This window comes from Pseudophryne corroboree, chromosome 11, assembly GCF_028390025.1.
Source record: "Pseudophryne corroboree isolate aPseCor3 chromosome 11, aPseCor3.hap2, whole genome shotgun sequence".
NCBI classification, from domain to species: domain Eukaryota; kingdom Metazoa; phylum Chordata; class Amphibia; order Anura; family Myobatrachidae; genus Pseudophryne; species Pseudophryne corroboree.
In genome coordinates, this window is record NC_086454.1 from 315,846,062 (window position 1) to 315,863,696 (window position 17,635).

Genomic DNA, 17,635 nt, shown 5'->3' on the forward strand with positions numbered 1-17,635 from the left:
CTGAGCAGGTTGAGGAGGCCTTTTTCACAGACAGTAAGAAAGCCTCGCTAACCTTCCCTGCGTCTAAAGAATTAGGAACTGCTTTAGTACATCCCCGATGTTATTCCCTGTGGAATCCCAGTGTACCCCGCTGCAGAAAAGGAGATTTATGGTAAGACTTACCATGGTTAAATCTCTTTCTGTGAGGTACACTGGATTCCCGCCCTGACGCACTTAGCTTCTTTGGGTTTTTATGGCATTAGCTGCTGGTCCCTGTTGTGAGAAGGTGGTTCTATGTGACTAACATCTACCGTCTCGTTACCTGCTACTGCATTGGACTGGTTAGCAAAACTGAGCTCCTGTGCACGGAGGCGGGGTTATAAAGGAGGCGGTGCGGTGCATCCTGTGAACAGTCAAAGCTTTTAGCCTGTTGGTGCCTCGGATCAAGATCCAACTTTACACCCCAATGTTATTCCCTGTGGAATCCAGTGTACCTCGCAGAAAGAGATTTAACCATGGTAAGTCCTCCATTTTTTGCATTGGAAAGCTGCTTTCTAATAAATTCTTCTGTTACCCTGTGTCCTCATTTGGAAATAACCAGCCGTTGGCTTCATATCATATTTTATTTAACAACAATATAAAGAGGCATTTTTAGTCATACAAAATTACAATATAAAAAGGCATATGCTCTTTCTGCTTTTTGTGGACACAAATATCAAAATAAAATCTTTTGAATTAGTCATTGCACGAAATAACTAGAATTTTTTTTTATACAATACAATGCATTTTAATGATACATATTAACAAGTTAAAGCCTTGCAAAGTGTTCGTATGTCCCTCAGGAGTCTGTGCAGTAAGCATACTCTGGTCTCACAAGCTACATCAGTGCTTTACAACGCCTATGTCTGTTAGAGGTTTACAGCTGAACCAGGGTGACTGCCCATTGCACCTGAGTTTACATTTCTCTCTCCCTATATATTTATATAAAAGATAAATCTGCATACAGGCATATATAAACTGGATAGAGGGTAGAGTGATTTTAACACTGTTCCGGCACTGGACAATGAACATTTCTGGGTTTATTTTCACATTACTTGAACTATGAACAAATAGCACCATGGGTTTCATTAAGCATTATTTTCTGGCTGTGTTACAGTAAGATTGTCAAGCATTTGATATTAATAAAAAAGCGCACCAAAGTCCTTCAAAAGTAGGGACACTACTGTGCTTCAGAAAGAGTCCGCAGCATAGTTTCTGTTACCAGGTGCTATGAAGGGAAATTCTCATGATTATTATGCAATAACAGGGTAGCAAAATACTGATGCTGTTTATTTTACAGTGGTCACAGAAATGAGATAAATAGAACATTACACTGTATGAAGTATATTTTTAAACCTCATGATGTATCAAACAATATTTTATAGAAGAGTGACATGTTCATTTCAACGTAACAAGCAACGTTTATTAGGCTACTTAACAATTCTTCATCTGTGTGTGTGTATTTCATGAGCACAGTAGTTTATTTTCACTGTCCTGTATCCAACACAGTATATCAGGGCAGTAAAAATACACCACCCGATAATATAAATACCTGGCTGAAAAGCACCAAAGGGAACCAGAAAGATAATGCAATGCATGTAATAAAAGTTGCAAGAGGGCGCGTAAAAACCAATGAATGAGTCATCTTATTTTTGACAGGCCATGCCCCCTCCAGTGTCTGTGAGCCACATGAGACCCACTAGTGCAGGAACATGACTGGCCTGCCCCTGCTCTTAGCAACATTTAAATAAAGTTACTTTTCCATCAATAAATCCTGGGTGTCAATTTGTACATTAGAGAAAGTTGTCTTGATACATGGTGGTCCTGTTTAAGGTACAAATGTCACATGTTGCCCATATAAACAATCCTTTCTGATACTAGCATATAACCAGCAACCTATGCAAAATTTCTTACACAACATTGATACAGTGTGTTTGGATAGTCTATAATCTAGTACAGTGTACACTGATTTTGGACCAAATAATATTAAAATGTACCCATTATTCGATCACAGGGGAGTCAGGCGTTGCGAGGGCTGGACAAGTATCCAGCGTTATCAATTCAATACAAACTAGTGCTATCGCCATCACTACTATATAAGCTGCATTCCAATGAGTATTGACTCAACCTACAAAATGTCTGTCTACACAGTGTGTAAAGGGCCTCATACACTACAACAATATGTCTGAGGCTGAAGTCGGAGGCGATTTCCCTTGAAGGTTCCATATGATTCCATACGATTTGGTACATATGTGATATATCTTATGCGATCCCAGCCATGCCTGCGGGAACCAACGTATCACGAGTGTAGCACTAACGATCAAGGGGAGCCGATCCGACCCTCACGGGAACGCGCATCGGATCGGATACACCTCCAAAATGCCCGATTTCACCCGATATATCGGCCCGAATGCCCGAAGTTGGATGAAATTGGGCATTATCGTTCTAGTGTATGGGGCCCTTAAGTTTCAGGTCCAGTTTAATGTATAATTCTATCTGCTTGGTGCCAGTACAACAATATTTAGCGACATTAAGGCTGTTCTTCCAGAATGAAAGTTTTAAGGGGTAGTGTTTAACAGTGCCATGGAGCAAACTGGGGTATCATACTGCTCCATAAAAACTAGGATTCTTTCGCCTTAGAATAATAAACTATATTTAAAATGTAAATATTTAAGCACAATTACTTTTTTAAATGCATCTGGAGTTTAATACAGTATTGTACACATTCTGGCCCATCCATAAATGTTTATGTGCATATGATATTTCCGTATGTATTAAAATCTGTCATCATGACTTGGTGCACCATAAAGACACCTAAAATGTTGTCAAAATGATTGCTTACAGCGTTGTGCATTTAAAAAAAAATTGTGAATAATTTAATATGTATTCACCAAAATCTTGGCTTGAAATTATAGAAAGATTAAATATTGTGTACTTTAAATTATTTTTTTTTTTTTTTAAATGGAAGAGTACAGGTTTAATTTTTAACCTGTAACCTCAACTCCTCATTCTGAAGAAAAAAATATAAACATATAAAAAGAAATTATATACAGTAGTAGAAAAAGAAAGCTTTTGACTATCATTTTTGTCCAAAGCAGCTAAAATATTGGTTCTGTAAAATCAAAGTACATATGAACATGGCAACATTTGCATAACAAATCAGATTCATTGACTTAGATTACAGCACAAAGGGAACTATTTTACATAGGTGGCAGTGCAAGTTTGGCAAGCTTAATGGGGTGGGTGATGAAATAGTTTTTTTTATTTTTTATTTAAAAAAACAAACATGTTTGACCACTTTTCATTCAGTCTTTTGTTACTGGATTGTCTTTTCTCAGCAAAGGACAGAGATCACCTAATCTCATTCTGCTATATCCCTTCGTAAAGGAATTTTAAAACTAGTTAATTTCTGTCCAAAAAGTTGGCTTAGTAAATTGTTCTGTGATTCAGCGGTCCTGTAATTTGTTGGCTCAGTGGGTTTTGTGTTGTGCCCCATTTTACGTTTGTGTGAGGGGCTGTTCTGAGATAAAGCAGAACTTTTTGTAGTGAACGGTTGCAAAGTTTTTGTATGAACAGTCTTTTTGCATTTGTACTCCCCGTTGCTAGACTGGGAGTTGCCTTTCTTTTGGTTATATGTGTCCAACACAACCTTTTTGAACTGGCCACTGATCCCTCCAGTATGTGGCTTAGGGTAAAGCCGACTGCCCAGAGCCTCATCTTTAGTGTCCGAGAGGCTGTTTACCCAATCTGGCTTCTTTACATTACAAGAAGATTCACTCCTCCCAGCCACTGACAGTTTTCCTGTTTTTTTCTTTACTTCTCCAGCCAAGTTCTCCTGTGATGCTGTGTTTGCCTTATGACCAGATACTTTGTGGTCTTTGCGCTTCCTTTGGTGTTGTTTTGGAGGCATCAATGCTGACATTTTGTCTGTGCTTTTAAAATCAGTTTTATTTTTCGATATGCTACCAGTCAGTTCTTTTTTGGACAACTTTTGTTGGCTTGTAGTTGTCTCTTTCAAAGTACATACACTGTTATCCCTTGCCAGAGAGCATGCAGCTTTTAATCTTGGTGTAGAGGACTTCACCGCGTCTTCACCATTAGCAGCTGTAACATTTCTTTGTGCTGCCGTCCTACCATTCAGTTGACCAAATGACTTATTCTTTTTCAAACCCTTGATGTCTTTAACTAGAATATTGGTATCAGTCACATGAGACTTTTCTTTGGGGGGCATTGGGGGGACTTGTCCTGTCCCATCTAATAGCACTGACCTTGTGTCCACTCTTCCTTCCATCACGACTTTATGTGATTGGCATTCATGCTCTTTAGATGTAATCTTTGAGGGTGATGTCATTTTAGCAGCTGTATGCATCTCTATTGGCTCTTCTAATGTGATGTGCAAGAGATTTTTGTCTTCTAGGATGCAAGACGCTTGTATATGTGGTGTTTGCTCTGTCTCATTCACTTGTTTACCTATTGGTGGTTCATGTGTTGACATTTCTGTAATTTTGACAATTTCAGTGTTATTTTCTGCAAAGTGACTATTTTTTGTTGCACCAACAAAAGACATTGTCATTTCACAATCTAACATGGACAATGTCTCACTGGCTGTCTCATTATCTTCCTTCTCTTTTACTTCCACCACACAAAGTTTAGGAGAACAAGGACATGCCTCTGCACTCCACACACTCTGCTCTTCCGTTCCTTCAGCCTGAAGTTCTGGAGCATCCATCAATATCTCCTCTAGTTTCACTGCATTTTCATGTTCATTTCTCAGATTTACCTCAATCTCTTCATTGAACAGCACACCAGGAGAGAGCTTTGGGCAGTGAGGTAGATCCCCATGGTGAATACCAGCTACATTAGCAGTTGTGTCAGCATAATTTGAGGTCTTATACTTTTTGGAGGGTGGCATGCTATCATATGTTGAGGAATCTCTTACTTTTTCCTTTATCTCCTTTCCAGAATTTGTTGGTCTGGTTACACCTCTAAATTTGAATGTCATACTGCCACCAAGCAAATGCTTTTCCATGTGTCTGTCATACTGTTCTTTTTTGGAAAACGTGTAGTTGCACGTGCTGCAGATAAAGGACTTCTTTATCACGTGCATAACATCGGCACAAAGCTCACACGCATAGAGTGTGGTGTGCTTGATTTCAGACTTCTCTGCTACTTGGTGCTCGTCATTAAGATGACTTCTCAACTCCTGCACCTCCTGATATGAATTGGGACATCTGTGGCACAGGTACATTTTTTGCAAACTATGAACGACAAGGTGCCTTTGGAGTTTGAATGGTTTGGGGAACTGCTTCCCACAATGGTGGCAATCTCTAGAGGGATCTTTGCAGTGGGGATGCATAGCTGCATTTTTGTGGATAATGTCATTCCTTTGAGAACTGTCCAATGAAGGGCTGACTGAAAGCTTTACTTGGTTAGGAGCAGGTATTACAACATGAACACTGCTATCCGCTTCTTTCTCACTAACCACTTCATCTTCATCTTTGTGCTCCTTTTGCTCAGTTTTTTTACTCACTGGGCTTTTATCATCAGCCTCGGAAGTTTTTGCTAACTTTCCAGGGGTTCGGTATATAAAGGTACTCAGGAATGTCCTCACCATACTGTCTTCTCCAAAGCAGCCTGGGATACCCATCACCGATTTCTGAGCTTGGCCTTTCCTAGCAAACTGGGTCACATGCTCTCTTAAGTGCTCATTATACATCCAAACATCAGAGATTTCTTTGAGGCACATCCCACAAATCCAGAGACCTGCTTTATTTTTTGCATGCTTTTCTTTTAGATGGTCTCGTAACTGTTCTCTAGAACTGAACTTGCGCTGAACACACATGTAGCAGGTAGGGGGAGGTGAAGGGTTATGTGTAAGCTTATGAAAATCTAGTTCTCCCAATGTCAGAAACCACTGAAAACACACTTTGCATTTGTACTGCTTGTCCTTTGTTTTAATCTTAGCATTGTTGCGTTTTCTCATCTGCCTTCTGTCATCTAGTTTGTTTTTGATGTGCTTCTTACGTTGTCCCGCCAGATGTGGGATCTCATCTGGAGTCTCTAAATCGGATTGGTCAGAATCATCTCCACAAGCACTGAAGAAAGACAGTTCTCTCATATCAAACTTTGCACTAAGCATCTTCATATCAATCGTCGGAAATTCAGGAAGACCCGATTCATTGTTGATTTTGCAGTGAGCCTGTTCTGCCTCTGGGTCTCTATGGCCTGAGCCAATATCTCCAGGCAGCTCTAAAGATTGTCCACATGGCTTGTAGGCATTATCATCGCTATCTTTGTCATCTTGAGTTCCCCCAATGAGCAAAGGTACATTTGTGTCTTCTGCTTGAGCGGGGCTTATGAAGGAGAGCATTTTGTCCTCCTCACCATCTATAGTTTCCTTTTGAGAACTAACCTGATCATACTGCGTAAAATGTTCTGTTTGAACAGAAGAATTGTTACTGTCCCCTAAGACAGAATTCACTGATATGCTCCTGTGGTCACTGGTATACTTCATTTGAGAGGGGTGGTAGTGCTCAGCTACGTCTGCATGTTTTAAGTCTGCGTCAAAACTCTGTGTTTGTTTTTTGCTTTTTTTCCCATAAACTCTAGTGCACTTTCTCCTTATTAAATGATCATCTCCTGGAAACAGTTGGGAAAATGTGTTCTCATCATCAAAGAGGGCCTGAAGGTCAGTCACGCTTTCCTTAGATAAGTTCGACACATGAACATCTTTTTGAACTTTTGCAGCTTCTGCAACCTGTAAGTGTTTCTCCCCTGTAGTTAACAAAGTGTGATCTTTGGACAGTAAGCAATCTTCAGGCTGAATTTCGCAATCATTTATAATGTGTTCAACATGCTCATTAAAGCTTTTTGTCCAGGTTTGTTCATGAAGTAAACTACCTCCATTCATTTCCAAATCTAAAACGTCACTCACTAGCTTCTCATCCTCATCAATACAAATAGCAGCGGAATATGTTTCTATGTCCACATTTTCCAAGCCAGTCTCTTTCTGTGCAATGTCTTTATCTGAAGACTCTTCCCAGTTTATCTTTTCTTCAGACGGGTTAAAGCTGTTTGACTGCCCAATTGCCTTTAGAATATTGGTTTTTAGGATGTTTAGAATGTCATCTGGTGGACCTTGGGAATCTAGTGATCTGTCAGTAAGCTTCACCTTTCTTTTTTTCATTTTGCCATATGTCTTCTTTTTGCAAGCTACTTCTACAGAACCAGTGTCATCAAACTGTCCATTGGTTCTCTTTTCACCTTTGGTTTTTGCAGGCAAAGGTCTCTTTTCTCCATCTGGAATTAGAAAATTGGATTGAAGATTACAGTCTGGGTTTAGAAGATTTCCAATTATATTTTGCGATGTGTCAGAATGAGCGGTTTCTTGGCTATCATTAATGCAATTCCTTTCACATAATTTATTTTTCACATTGAAAGGTTTATCGCTTATACCACCTTTGTTGGATTTCAGTGACCCATTGTGCTTAACAGCCTTGTGCCTTGTTAGGCCTGGCTTTGATCGAAAAGATACTGAACATATATCACATGTTAGTGATAACCCAACTGATTTCTTTTCTTTGATTGGACTACTTTTCAGGGACATTCCAATGCTTTGCAGTATTTCTTTGCTCTTGTCGTCTTCTAGGATTCGCAGTACTCCATCTATAACCGAGTGCATGTCATTGGTTGATCTCTTCCCAGACTCTGCATTGGAAACATTAGCTTCTGTTGTGCTGTTGAAATCGTTCACTAAATGTAAAGTATTTTCTGCAGTTTTTTGGTGACCATGAAAATTAACAAACCCTGGATCTGCAATCTCCATCAGGTCACACACCATTGTGGATGACCCATCCTCTCCAATTGGAAATAAATGTTCCACGTTGGAGCCGTCTTGTGTGTTGTTCCAATCACACTTAAGGGCCTCTTCCTTTTGACCACATAATGAAGACTCTACTGGAGTTTGTGTGGTTTCAGGGAAAAGTTCAGTTTGGATAGCTCGAAAATTATGATTGCTTTCTCCAGCATAAATGTGATAGTTTTCCTTTGTTGGAATTGATTGACACTCAAGGATGATGTCTGCAACAGATTCCACATGTTGATCTTTGTAATGTGCACAAACTATTTCTGAGGAGAAACATGGAGTTAGCTTGCCCTCAACAGTTGGTGTCACCAAATTATTTTCTTCCACCAGCTTTTGGCTGGCTTCCAAGGATGATGTCAAGCTTTTGTCTTTATGAAGTTTCACATGTTTCTCTTCCACTGGATGTTCTACCAGTTCTGCTTCTCGAACATTTCTAACTTCACTAGGACATTTCTGGGTAATTTTTGATAACACTTCTCTTTCTATTGAAAGTAAATCATCATCTGTTGTGAATAAAAATTTATGACATGGTGACGATTCTTTCAATGATACATGAGGGAGCAAATCAAAACTCAACATTGAATGTGCTGTAGGCATGTTGAGATCATGAAGCTGTGTTTCATATTTACTGTTGCTTTCACATAGGACTTTATTATTATTATTATTATTATTATTATTATTATTATTATTATTAGCATGCAAGGGAAAGTGAGCGGTAGACTTGTCCAAGGCACCACCTTTGTCTTGACTCAGCACAGAGATCTCTTTTATGTTATCAATTCCCAAAAATAGTTCTGTTTCTTTCAGTATATCTATGTGCTGCTGATGGGTCTCTGGACTGGCAAAAACAGAAACGTCATTGTTGATGTCTTGCATCTCCTGATCTTCTGAGTTTTTGGACATTTGTGCTATCTCAATCGCTAAGGCACCTGGAAATGAAGAACCATCATCGGATTTATCAGGTGGAAGCTCCTGAACATTGAGCTCCTTAGGTGTGACCGTTGAACCAGCTGTGTATGTTTCATTATGAAATGCATGGCTGTAGCCGATAGATTTTCTTTTTTTTATAGATGATGAAGATCTGTTCCCATCACTTTCACAATAGTTACTTATTTCTTTATTCTCCACTAGCCCTTGCATCAGTTTATAAGCGACTCTGCTTTCAGAAGGCAGATTATCGTGGTCAGTTCTGATTCTGCCTCTGTCTATATTAATTGCATTCAGCCCTGAACATTCATTTTCTAAATGGTTTGTCTGTTTGTCATCACTGTGCACTTCATTGCTCATTGATTCCAAGAGCATTTCAGAATTGGTGTCTAGGTGTTCGGCCCCCGCAGACTGCGTGCAGGATTCTGATAGCTGGGGTATTTCTTTCAGCTCTAGTACCTTTGCTGTAATATCTGGTTCCACTTTTGAAGTTAATGTACTCTCTACAGTATGTGAAGAATCGCTTTCTGTTTCTGGCTTGGTGTCGGCAGCTCCAGAAGCAGCCAGCAGCATTGGGAAGCATGGCATAAGCATCTCTACCTCGTTGTTTTTGGCTGTTCTTGCCACGAACAGTTGGAGCTGTTGCAATGGGTTTTCTGCAGAATGTTCATCAATGGTAGCCTTTTCAGGTTTCGCACTCTCTTCCTTCACTAAAACTGGCATGTCGAGGAGTACACTGTCTTTTTCATTCTTGTTATCATCCTTCTGTAAACATTCTTTATCATTCAACATTACTTGTCTTTCGCAATATTCCAAATCTGTTTCAGTGTCTGAAATTGTAGATTTTAGTGATTGGTTGCATGGAGGATCTTCAGTGACACTATTGCTATGCTCTATTGTTTTAGTGATATTTAACACTGGTGCATCATCATCATCGTGCAAAACATATTCAGAGTTCAATTCTGAGATACTTTGAAAAGGTTCCAGCTCAGGCGGATCATCAAATTGATCTTCCAGGTTTTGCTGTTTATTGGTTTGATTTTCAGCATCACTTTGTTTTATTTCTTTTTCAGACTTCTCTTTATTTTCTTGCATTTCAGAAAGTAGCGTTTCAGAAGTGACCAGTGTCTCCCTCAAGAGCTCAGGGTTAGAATAGGTTTGAGACTCCACTTGACTTGTGAGGTTCGTTGCGCAACCATCTGGTATGACAGAGGGGGCGCTGGGGTTATTATTCAAAGTCTCCAGTTGTTCTATTAGACACACATTGCTCACAGCTGACTGATACTGGGTACAGTTGTCTGTGGGAGTAAAGGGTTCCAGGTTGTTGGGCTGTTTGGGACATTTAATGCCTGAAGTAAAAGTGTCAAATTGTACTGAACAAGTCCAAGATCTCTCAAGACTTTCGCAGCAATGATCAACTTTTATAAGTGGTTGAGTATCCTGAAGGTGATCTACTTTAACAGGCTGCATAGAATGCTCTATGTCATTGTGATAGTTGGGATTTTCATTAAAATATGCATCCTTTCTGCAACTTTCAGCTGTATTATCTTCCATCGATGGGAACGTGAGTGAAGAATCTGTGAGTTCTGAGGTAATCTGATGAGTGGACAAAGTTTGGGAAGTTTTGTCTTTCTGAGCTTTGCTAGTTTGAAGTTGATTTTCCAATTCTGTCACCAGCCTTTTAATTTCTAGCTCATCCTCTGACATGTTGTTAATAAATGGTACATTATAATCTTGCATGACTTGTGACATATTTATTGTCATTTGTTCAGATGAAACGGGCATGTGTTTGGCATATTTCTCTGTGGCTTTATTTTCTATCACTTGAAATGGGGGCACATTATTTGATATTTGTGCACCTTCCCCTATAATATTCCAACTTTTCTCTTGTAAAAACTCAGGAAATGGATGTTCAAAATTAGTTGATTTGCTAGACTGGTCATATTCCACGTAGTTATCTTTTGAAGGTGTTATACTGTTGTACAATGGGGATTCAAAGTCAGATATTGGTAGCTCTGCAAATATAGAAGAGGAGTCAAATGAAAGAGCTGATGAACCTTTATCATTGTTATCAGAAGGATATGATGTCACATTTGAACATTTATTCTCATAAGAGTTCATGTTGCTGGAATTGCTTTGGTTTGCATATAGCTCTTCCACGTTAGTAGAGCCAACATTCCCATATAAACCAGGCATATCTTTGGGGTCAGTAAATTGTTGGAATTCAGTGCTGTAAGATTTGTGGTTTCGCTGTGGCAGTTTATTTGCTGTTGAGTCTCCACCGTAGCAAGACATGTTCATTGCATAGTCTTTGTGGCCATTGCACAGTGCTTCGTTTAAGTATTTTACACTATTATCAGAATAAACTGGATTTACGTTTGTGTTAGGAATGCCTGGTGCACATGAAGGAGAGTTGAGTGGCTTCTCTTGGTAATTTGTATTGTTAGCATGAAAAGTTGAAAGTTGTTGGGGCACACTTTCTATGTCTAGTATTAGATCAGGTGTATAATTATCTTGTGATAAGGTGCTTGGTTCTATTGCCTTTTGGTAAGTGCTCAGTGTGTCCTCTTCTCCAGCATTGTTGAAGCAATGTGGGTTAGATGGTTTTATAGAGTTCTCCTCCATAGAATCAGTGCTTTGTCTTAATGTCTCTCTTTCTCCATAACATGGAGCACCATTTGTCTTTGATGGGTATACTTTGGAACTTGCAAGCAGGAATTTAGCTGACCCAAACCTTTTGGATCCTTTGGAGAAATCTGGATGTATTTGTTTTTCAGACAGATATTCTCTGTAAAGAGGTTTTATCACATTTCTCTCAGCTTTCTGAGTACGTGTAGCAAAGCTTTTGCACCTTAGCACATTCTCATGCTCATTTTCAGAATCAGTCCGCTCAGTACTTTTTGGACTCGATCCTATTTCACTTGAAATACTTGTGCTTTGGTCACTACTGTTTGAAGACTGGCTGCTTCTTCTCCGAATTCTATTTGAGGTCTCTTTATTTGTGTTCCTCAAATCTTTGCTTTGCAGCTGGAATCTTGTTGCTTCCCCCATCCGCCACACAGGTTCCTTTACTTTTGTCCTGCCACCTCTTGCTTGCAGGTCCCGATTAAAGCTGTACTTCAGCCTGCCATTTGGCATTTTTCCTGGCATTGTAGTAGCAACAACTTCTTCATCGGAATCTGAAATGTAGTCATATTCACCAAAGAGATGACTTTTGGTTGGAGGGAAAAGTCTTTCGGTCACCAAGGAAAGCTGCACATTTTTATTACTTTTTACGTGCAGCTTGTGAAGCTTATTTTTCTGCTGTACAATTTTGTGTATAAGTTCTTTACTCCAGGTCCCATTGTGGGGCTTCTTTTTCTGCAAACCTGACCTTCGGGTTTTTGGGGTATCTATGACGGAAAAATCTTGAGGATCACTTCTCATCGTTGTCCCTTGTTGTGAATCGTAATATTCTTTTTCATCTGGATATTCAAAATCATTTTTACTTAGGCCAATTTTCTTTTTCTCCGGTGGTGGTATACATTTTTGAATCTCACCTGTTTTTTGCTGTTCACATTCTTCAGACTCTGTAGCTGTCATCTGTTTAACGTTAGCCTCAGTGTTCACAGAGAATCGGTGGGCAGTTCCTACTTCTGTCGTTTTATGTTGATTTCGCATTTTTATTGTGTTCCTGTGGAAATAGGATGCTTCTGTTCCATAGTTATCCTCGTATGCATATGATGCTTGGTTATGCTGAGCTTGTTTTGCCTCTGTATTTACTGTTTTTTTGGTATCTGTAGGCTCTTTCACCTTGTGCGGTTGGCTGCATACAGTAGTCTTAGGAGCTGTAAGATCATCATCTACAAATACATCAATAAAGGTGCTGTCTATCTCAGGGTTGTCCACCTGAAACTCCAGGCCATTCAGTGCTTCAATTATTAAACTGTCTAGTTTAGCATCATCCATTTCCAAAGTGTCACAAGCAGTGAAAGACAGCAGATTTGGTATTAAATTGTTGAAAATATTACCCTTTGTAGGATCTTCTTTGGTATCTCCTTTAGCATCACTGTCCAGGATATAATCTTTGTTAAAACCACCTAGATGCGGATGAAATTCCATTTGTCCTTTGGGATGGGATAATACTGGTACAGGTTGGGATGTCTTAAAGGGGTCAGCAACAGACTTCCTTATGTCTCCACCCTGTATAGAATCCTTCATCTCATTCTGGAGTGTTGGATTTAAGTTACAATACTGTCTGTGCTCCAGGAAAGAAGATAAATTATTAAAATTCTGATCACACTGTTTGCAGGTTAGAAGAACATCAAGCTGGTCTAAGTTGGCACTGCTGAGTGAGCTGGCAAGAAAGTGGTGGGAAGAATAGGGAGGTGGTGGTTTACTCTCAAAATTTTCAAGACCACCTTTGCTGGGCTCATTAGCTAATTTTTGGTATTGATTTTCATGTAGATTTTTGAATGTTTGTTTCTCCTTAGAAGCATCTGGAATGAAACTAAAGTTTTTTGTAGGTTCCGAGTGATACAGAAGGGAACCAGAACTTAACGAATCGGGTGGATGGAAGGACTTTTCTGTTGGGTGACATGGCTGGTGAAAATATGGAGAAGATATGAGTGTGGGAGGCACTTGGTTCTCATCTGAACTTGGATTCACAGGACTACTGGACATTGGTGAAAGAGAAGAGCAGGTACTGCCAGAGACAGGATTATTGGCAGGGGAAGGAAGAGGTGACTCACAGGGGGATTCAGCTACAAAGGTATTTCCAGAGAGTGGCACAGGCTGGTTGGAATTGTTCCGTGATTGTTGGATGGGTTGGCTCATGCCGTATAAAATGCCTTTAGTTCTTGAATCACTCATCTGAGAATTTGTTTCCTTCACACTGTCGTACAATATATCATCATTTGAGCTGTAGCTTTGTCTGGCTGTGTCAGTCCTTTGTGTAGAACTGCCTTCCACCATTAAGTGTTTCTTTGCATGATAAGTTGGTGAAATTTTTGGCATCAAGTTGGTGTTTTGCCAGTCTTGATTACTGAGGGAATATGGAAGTTTTTGGTTTCCAACATGCCTTGACAGCTCCATGCTATTTTGGCTTGCAGCTGCAGAAGTAAGATGACCCTGCTGCCAAGGCATCCTCGTGTTTTTCAGTGCCTGTCTGTGGTCGCTTGGCTGGCATTGATAGGGTAGTACGTTTCCAGAAGTATTAGGGTATGACACAGAGTTTTGGTCCAGAGATGGAAAACCGTTGCTTCCTGCATCCCAAGTCTGAGGTATTCTAGAAAGGTTTTTCTCAAAAGGCACAGACCCTGTGCTTACACTGTTATAGACTTTGTTGGGAAACTGAACTTTGTTTAGAGAAGTCTGTGGTATACTCCTTTGTAATGTATTCCCTGGAGCCAGGAGTCTCTGATTGTGTACAAAGTCTTTAGGTGGCTGTTGCCTTTTATTGATCAATGCTGGCACACTGTTAGTATGTAAACTGAATTCACTAGGATTAAAAACTGATTGGTTTTCTTGAAAAGTGCTTTGGGTTTGTTCTATAGCACCAGAGGAAGGCAAAGCACCAGATGAAGTAATAGCACCACTATGATCAGCCGAGTGTTCATTCATCCCCGTGTAACAAGGGTTTGTCGGCTGGTTATGTAAGAAAGGAGCCTGCTGAGAAGGTAACCCATAAGTCCGGCCGTCTGGCAGAACAGTATTGTAGGATCCATTACCCTGTTGATCCTCGGGTCCTTCTCTCGATGTGGACTGGAAAAAGAAGGTATTGTGAGCTACCTGGTTTGTAGCCAGTGCAACATCAACAAAGTCCTGATTGTTCCCATTGTTGCAAAAAGAATTCCCAGTGGGGTCCTGTAATAACGGGAATGGATACTGAAATGGCACAGGTACAAAACCATGTGTGTCAGATTTGTTGCCCTCAGGAAAAGGACATAGCTTTTGACTTGAGATGGCATATCCACTGGCACCTGGAAAGTGTTTATCTGAGGGATGCCATGTGTTTCCATTAGGTTGGAAATCCAAGTAATGCAACTGTCCATTAGCGTTGGCAGTATCATGAAGGTTGCCCGGCTGGATCTTTAACCCATGCTGAATCCTGGAAGCAGGAGCTGCTTGTGAGGTATAGTTTGTGGAGGTAAGGCTGGAGGTGGGCTCCTGGAGAGACCTGTTGAAGTTGAGGTCTTCTTGATGGAGTTCTGCCTCCCTCTCAGGAATACTTGGCACATGAAAGCGATAGCTTCCAGAGACTGGTCCTTGATTGACTTCTACTTTTTTAGGCTGTGTCACTTTTTGCTGAGGGTAAGCAATTCCAATGGTAGGGTTGGATCTTGAGCTGCTAATACTGAGCCTGTAAAGCTGTTGCTGATTGCGATCGCCTTTCACAGACCTCTTATTTTTGTCTTTTCCCCTACTTTTTCCTGTTGGAGACAGTGGGCCACTTTTGCCATTAGTCCACGTAGCCTCACTGGAAAACTTAGGCCTGTTGTGAAGTGATTTGAAGTCAATTTTCCCGGCTTGTTGAGGTCTTATAACAGCTTCCCTTTGACTATGTGTCTCTTTTTCCCTACCATTTAATTGAGTTGCTTTCTCTGCAATTAAGGCACTTTGAGAGCTATCAGACCCCCCAGTTGATTTAGTTTCTGCTGCATCCTTGTTGCTGAACCGTTCAAAATCAGAGTCCTTCTCCTTGGAGGTTGGTGCTTTAGCATTGATAGCATACGCATGTTTTGTCTCTCCCGTCATGGTACCACTCAGAAGAGGTAGGTGGCACTTGGCTTACCAGCCACCTTTTCTTTGCTCATTTTCCTCACATATTGATCGTGGCTTGTCATTCTTTGAGAAACCTGATAGGAGATTATTTCAACAGTCCCATTGTTGTCTTTCTCATTCTTGCTGTTAAGACTCCAGTTCAGCGATTATTCCTTCTGGTATATCCAGGATATACCTACAAAAAAAGACAAATAAAAATTAGTGGGAAATCAGATTCACATAATGTGTTTGCAAACTTTGAAACATCATTTTATTATATCCCTAAACACCAAAATCTTGGTTCTCAGCAAGGTAAAGTGAACACTATTTCAAGCTGTCACAACTCCCTTGAGGCGGACCTCTGCATATACAGCCATTCAGCAGCTTTTAAACATAACCCAAGTCAAATAACCCAGGTTGAGCCTTTCACAATCAACTTTACCGGTCGGTCCGGGAAATAACCCTGGTCTTGACCAGGGTTGAATTCACCAGGTTGACCCCTTCACACCACGCTTGGACCTGGGTTGCCCTGGAAATATCCCAGGTCTGAGGCTGAGTGTAAAAGGGGTATTAGTTTATGGTTTGTCATCTGTCTTGGGTGTCAATCATTAGATCTATAAGCAAAAGGTCTATAGTCTTTAGGTCGACCACTAATGGTTGATATGCATTAGGTCGACAGGTTCAAAAGGTTGACATAAAAAAGGTAGACAGTAGTAAAGGTCGATAGGGTCAAAAGGTTGAAACATGAAAAAGCAGACAAAAAAGGTCAACACAACATTTTTATGTTTTTTTGGTGTTTTCACTTCGCTCGCCATGTTTTGGGCAAGGTTACTATTCCCAATCGTAGTTCACGTGAATGGTATGAAAACGTTGATTAATATGCTTTAAAAAAAGATGTCGACCATTTGAACCTGTCGACCATAAGACCTGTTGCTGTATTGACCATGTTGACCTTTTGACCATGTCAACCTAACGCATGTTGACCATTAGTGGTCGATCTAATGACTGTCCGGATACCTTACTATACAATACTATCCTGGAGTGTAAAATCCGTTTAAACCTCAGGAAAAAAATTCTTGCAGTGCCATAAGTTTCTTTTAGAGGGTGAGTCTATGTGATGTGATGTCACACAGCGTACGTGGCAAAATGTTGTGATGCTGTAAATAGCGTTCACATGTGGTTCCAACTCCACATCAAGTGCATCGCTCCCATATCACATAGGTCTGAATCATCCCTTAGCGTGCTGAGGAGGTACAGTGGTTGCTGTGTTAGGTTACTTACCTCGATATTACAGACATATAGCTGATACCAGCGTCTGTCCTATCAGAGTTCTGAAAATAGATGCACATTCTTTGGGGGAGATTCAAATGTTTGAAAAGTCGGTTGGGAGTCTGATTTTTCCTGTCTATTAGATAAGAAAAAAACAGACTCCCAACTGATTTTTCAAACATTTGAATCTTCCCCTTTATCTTCACTTTATTAAAACCAATATTCACACTTTGGGGGTATTCAATTGTTTAAAAAGTCAGTTGGGTGTCTGTTTTTTCCTATCTAATAGACAGGAAAAAATAGACACCCAACCGACTTTTCAAACAATTGAATTCCCCCTTTGCTTCTTTGTGTGCAACTTAATACTCACGAACTGTCTGACACTACCATACTTGATGATTGTTAAATCTTCAATTCATTATATCAGATGGCTAGCCTGCTACATGTGAGTCCAGCAAGCTCTGGTGCACCTAGTATGGCTTAGTCAGCTGATACAGCAAAATAAGTGTGAAATGTGTTGGGTAGGATATTGTTTGAGATCCACCTACTATTTCTCTATTTCTACTATTTAAAATAATATTGCATTTACCATGACACTCAAGTGTGTGTTCTGGGAATGGCTTAGGGGCTCGTGCTTTCTCTGTATAGTATTTTTCATTAGCTTTAGCACCACTGATAGTACAGCCTTCCTGTGGCTTTCTCGCTCCTGAGCGCGATGCTATCCACACAGCTGTAGGCCCTCATTCAGTCCCTGCTGAGTTTACATAGCTGAATCCACAGGCAATCCTCGCGCATGATATTAGCTTGACAACAATC

At 40.2% G+C, this 17,635-nt stretch overlaps 1 protein-coding gene and 1 long non-coding RNA gene across 6 annotated transcripts in view; one reads left to right on the forward strand and one right to left on the reverse strand.

Annotated features, from left to right (window-relative positions):
* LOC134969593 (uncharacterized) overlaps positions 1 to 17,635 on the forward strand; it is a 640,552-nt gene that overhangs the window by 130,925 nt on the left and 491,992 nt on the right. The gene's annotated exons all lie outside the window — the stretch shown is intronic.
* The window catches only part of ZNF469 (zinc finger protein 469), a 304,203-nt gene continuing 287,156 nt past the window's right edge, over positions 589 to 17,635 (reverse strand). For both annotated transcript variants that reach the window (XM_063945654.1, XM_063945655.1), the window contains exon 2: positions 589 to 15,746. In XM_063945654.1, coding sequence (XP_063801724.1) covers positions 3,380 to 15,544 — 12,165 coding nt within the window. In that variant the 5' untranslated portion in view covers positions 15,545 to 15,746 and the 3' untranslated portion in view covers positions 589 to 3,379. The remainder of the gene's footprint in view (positions 15,747 to 17,635) is intronic.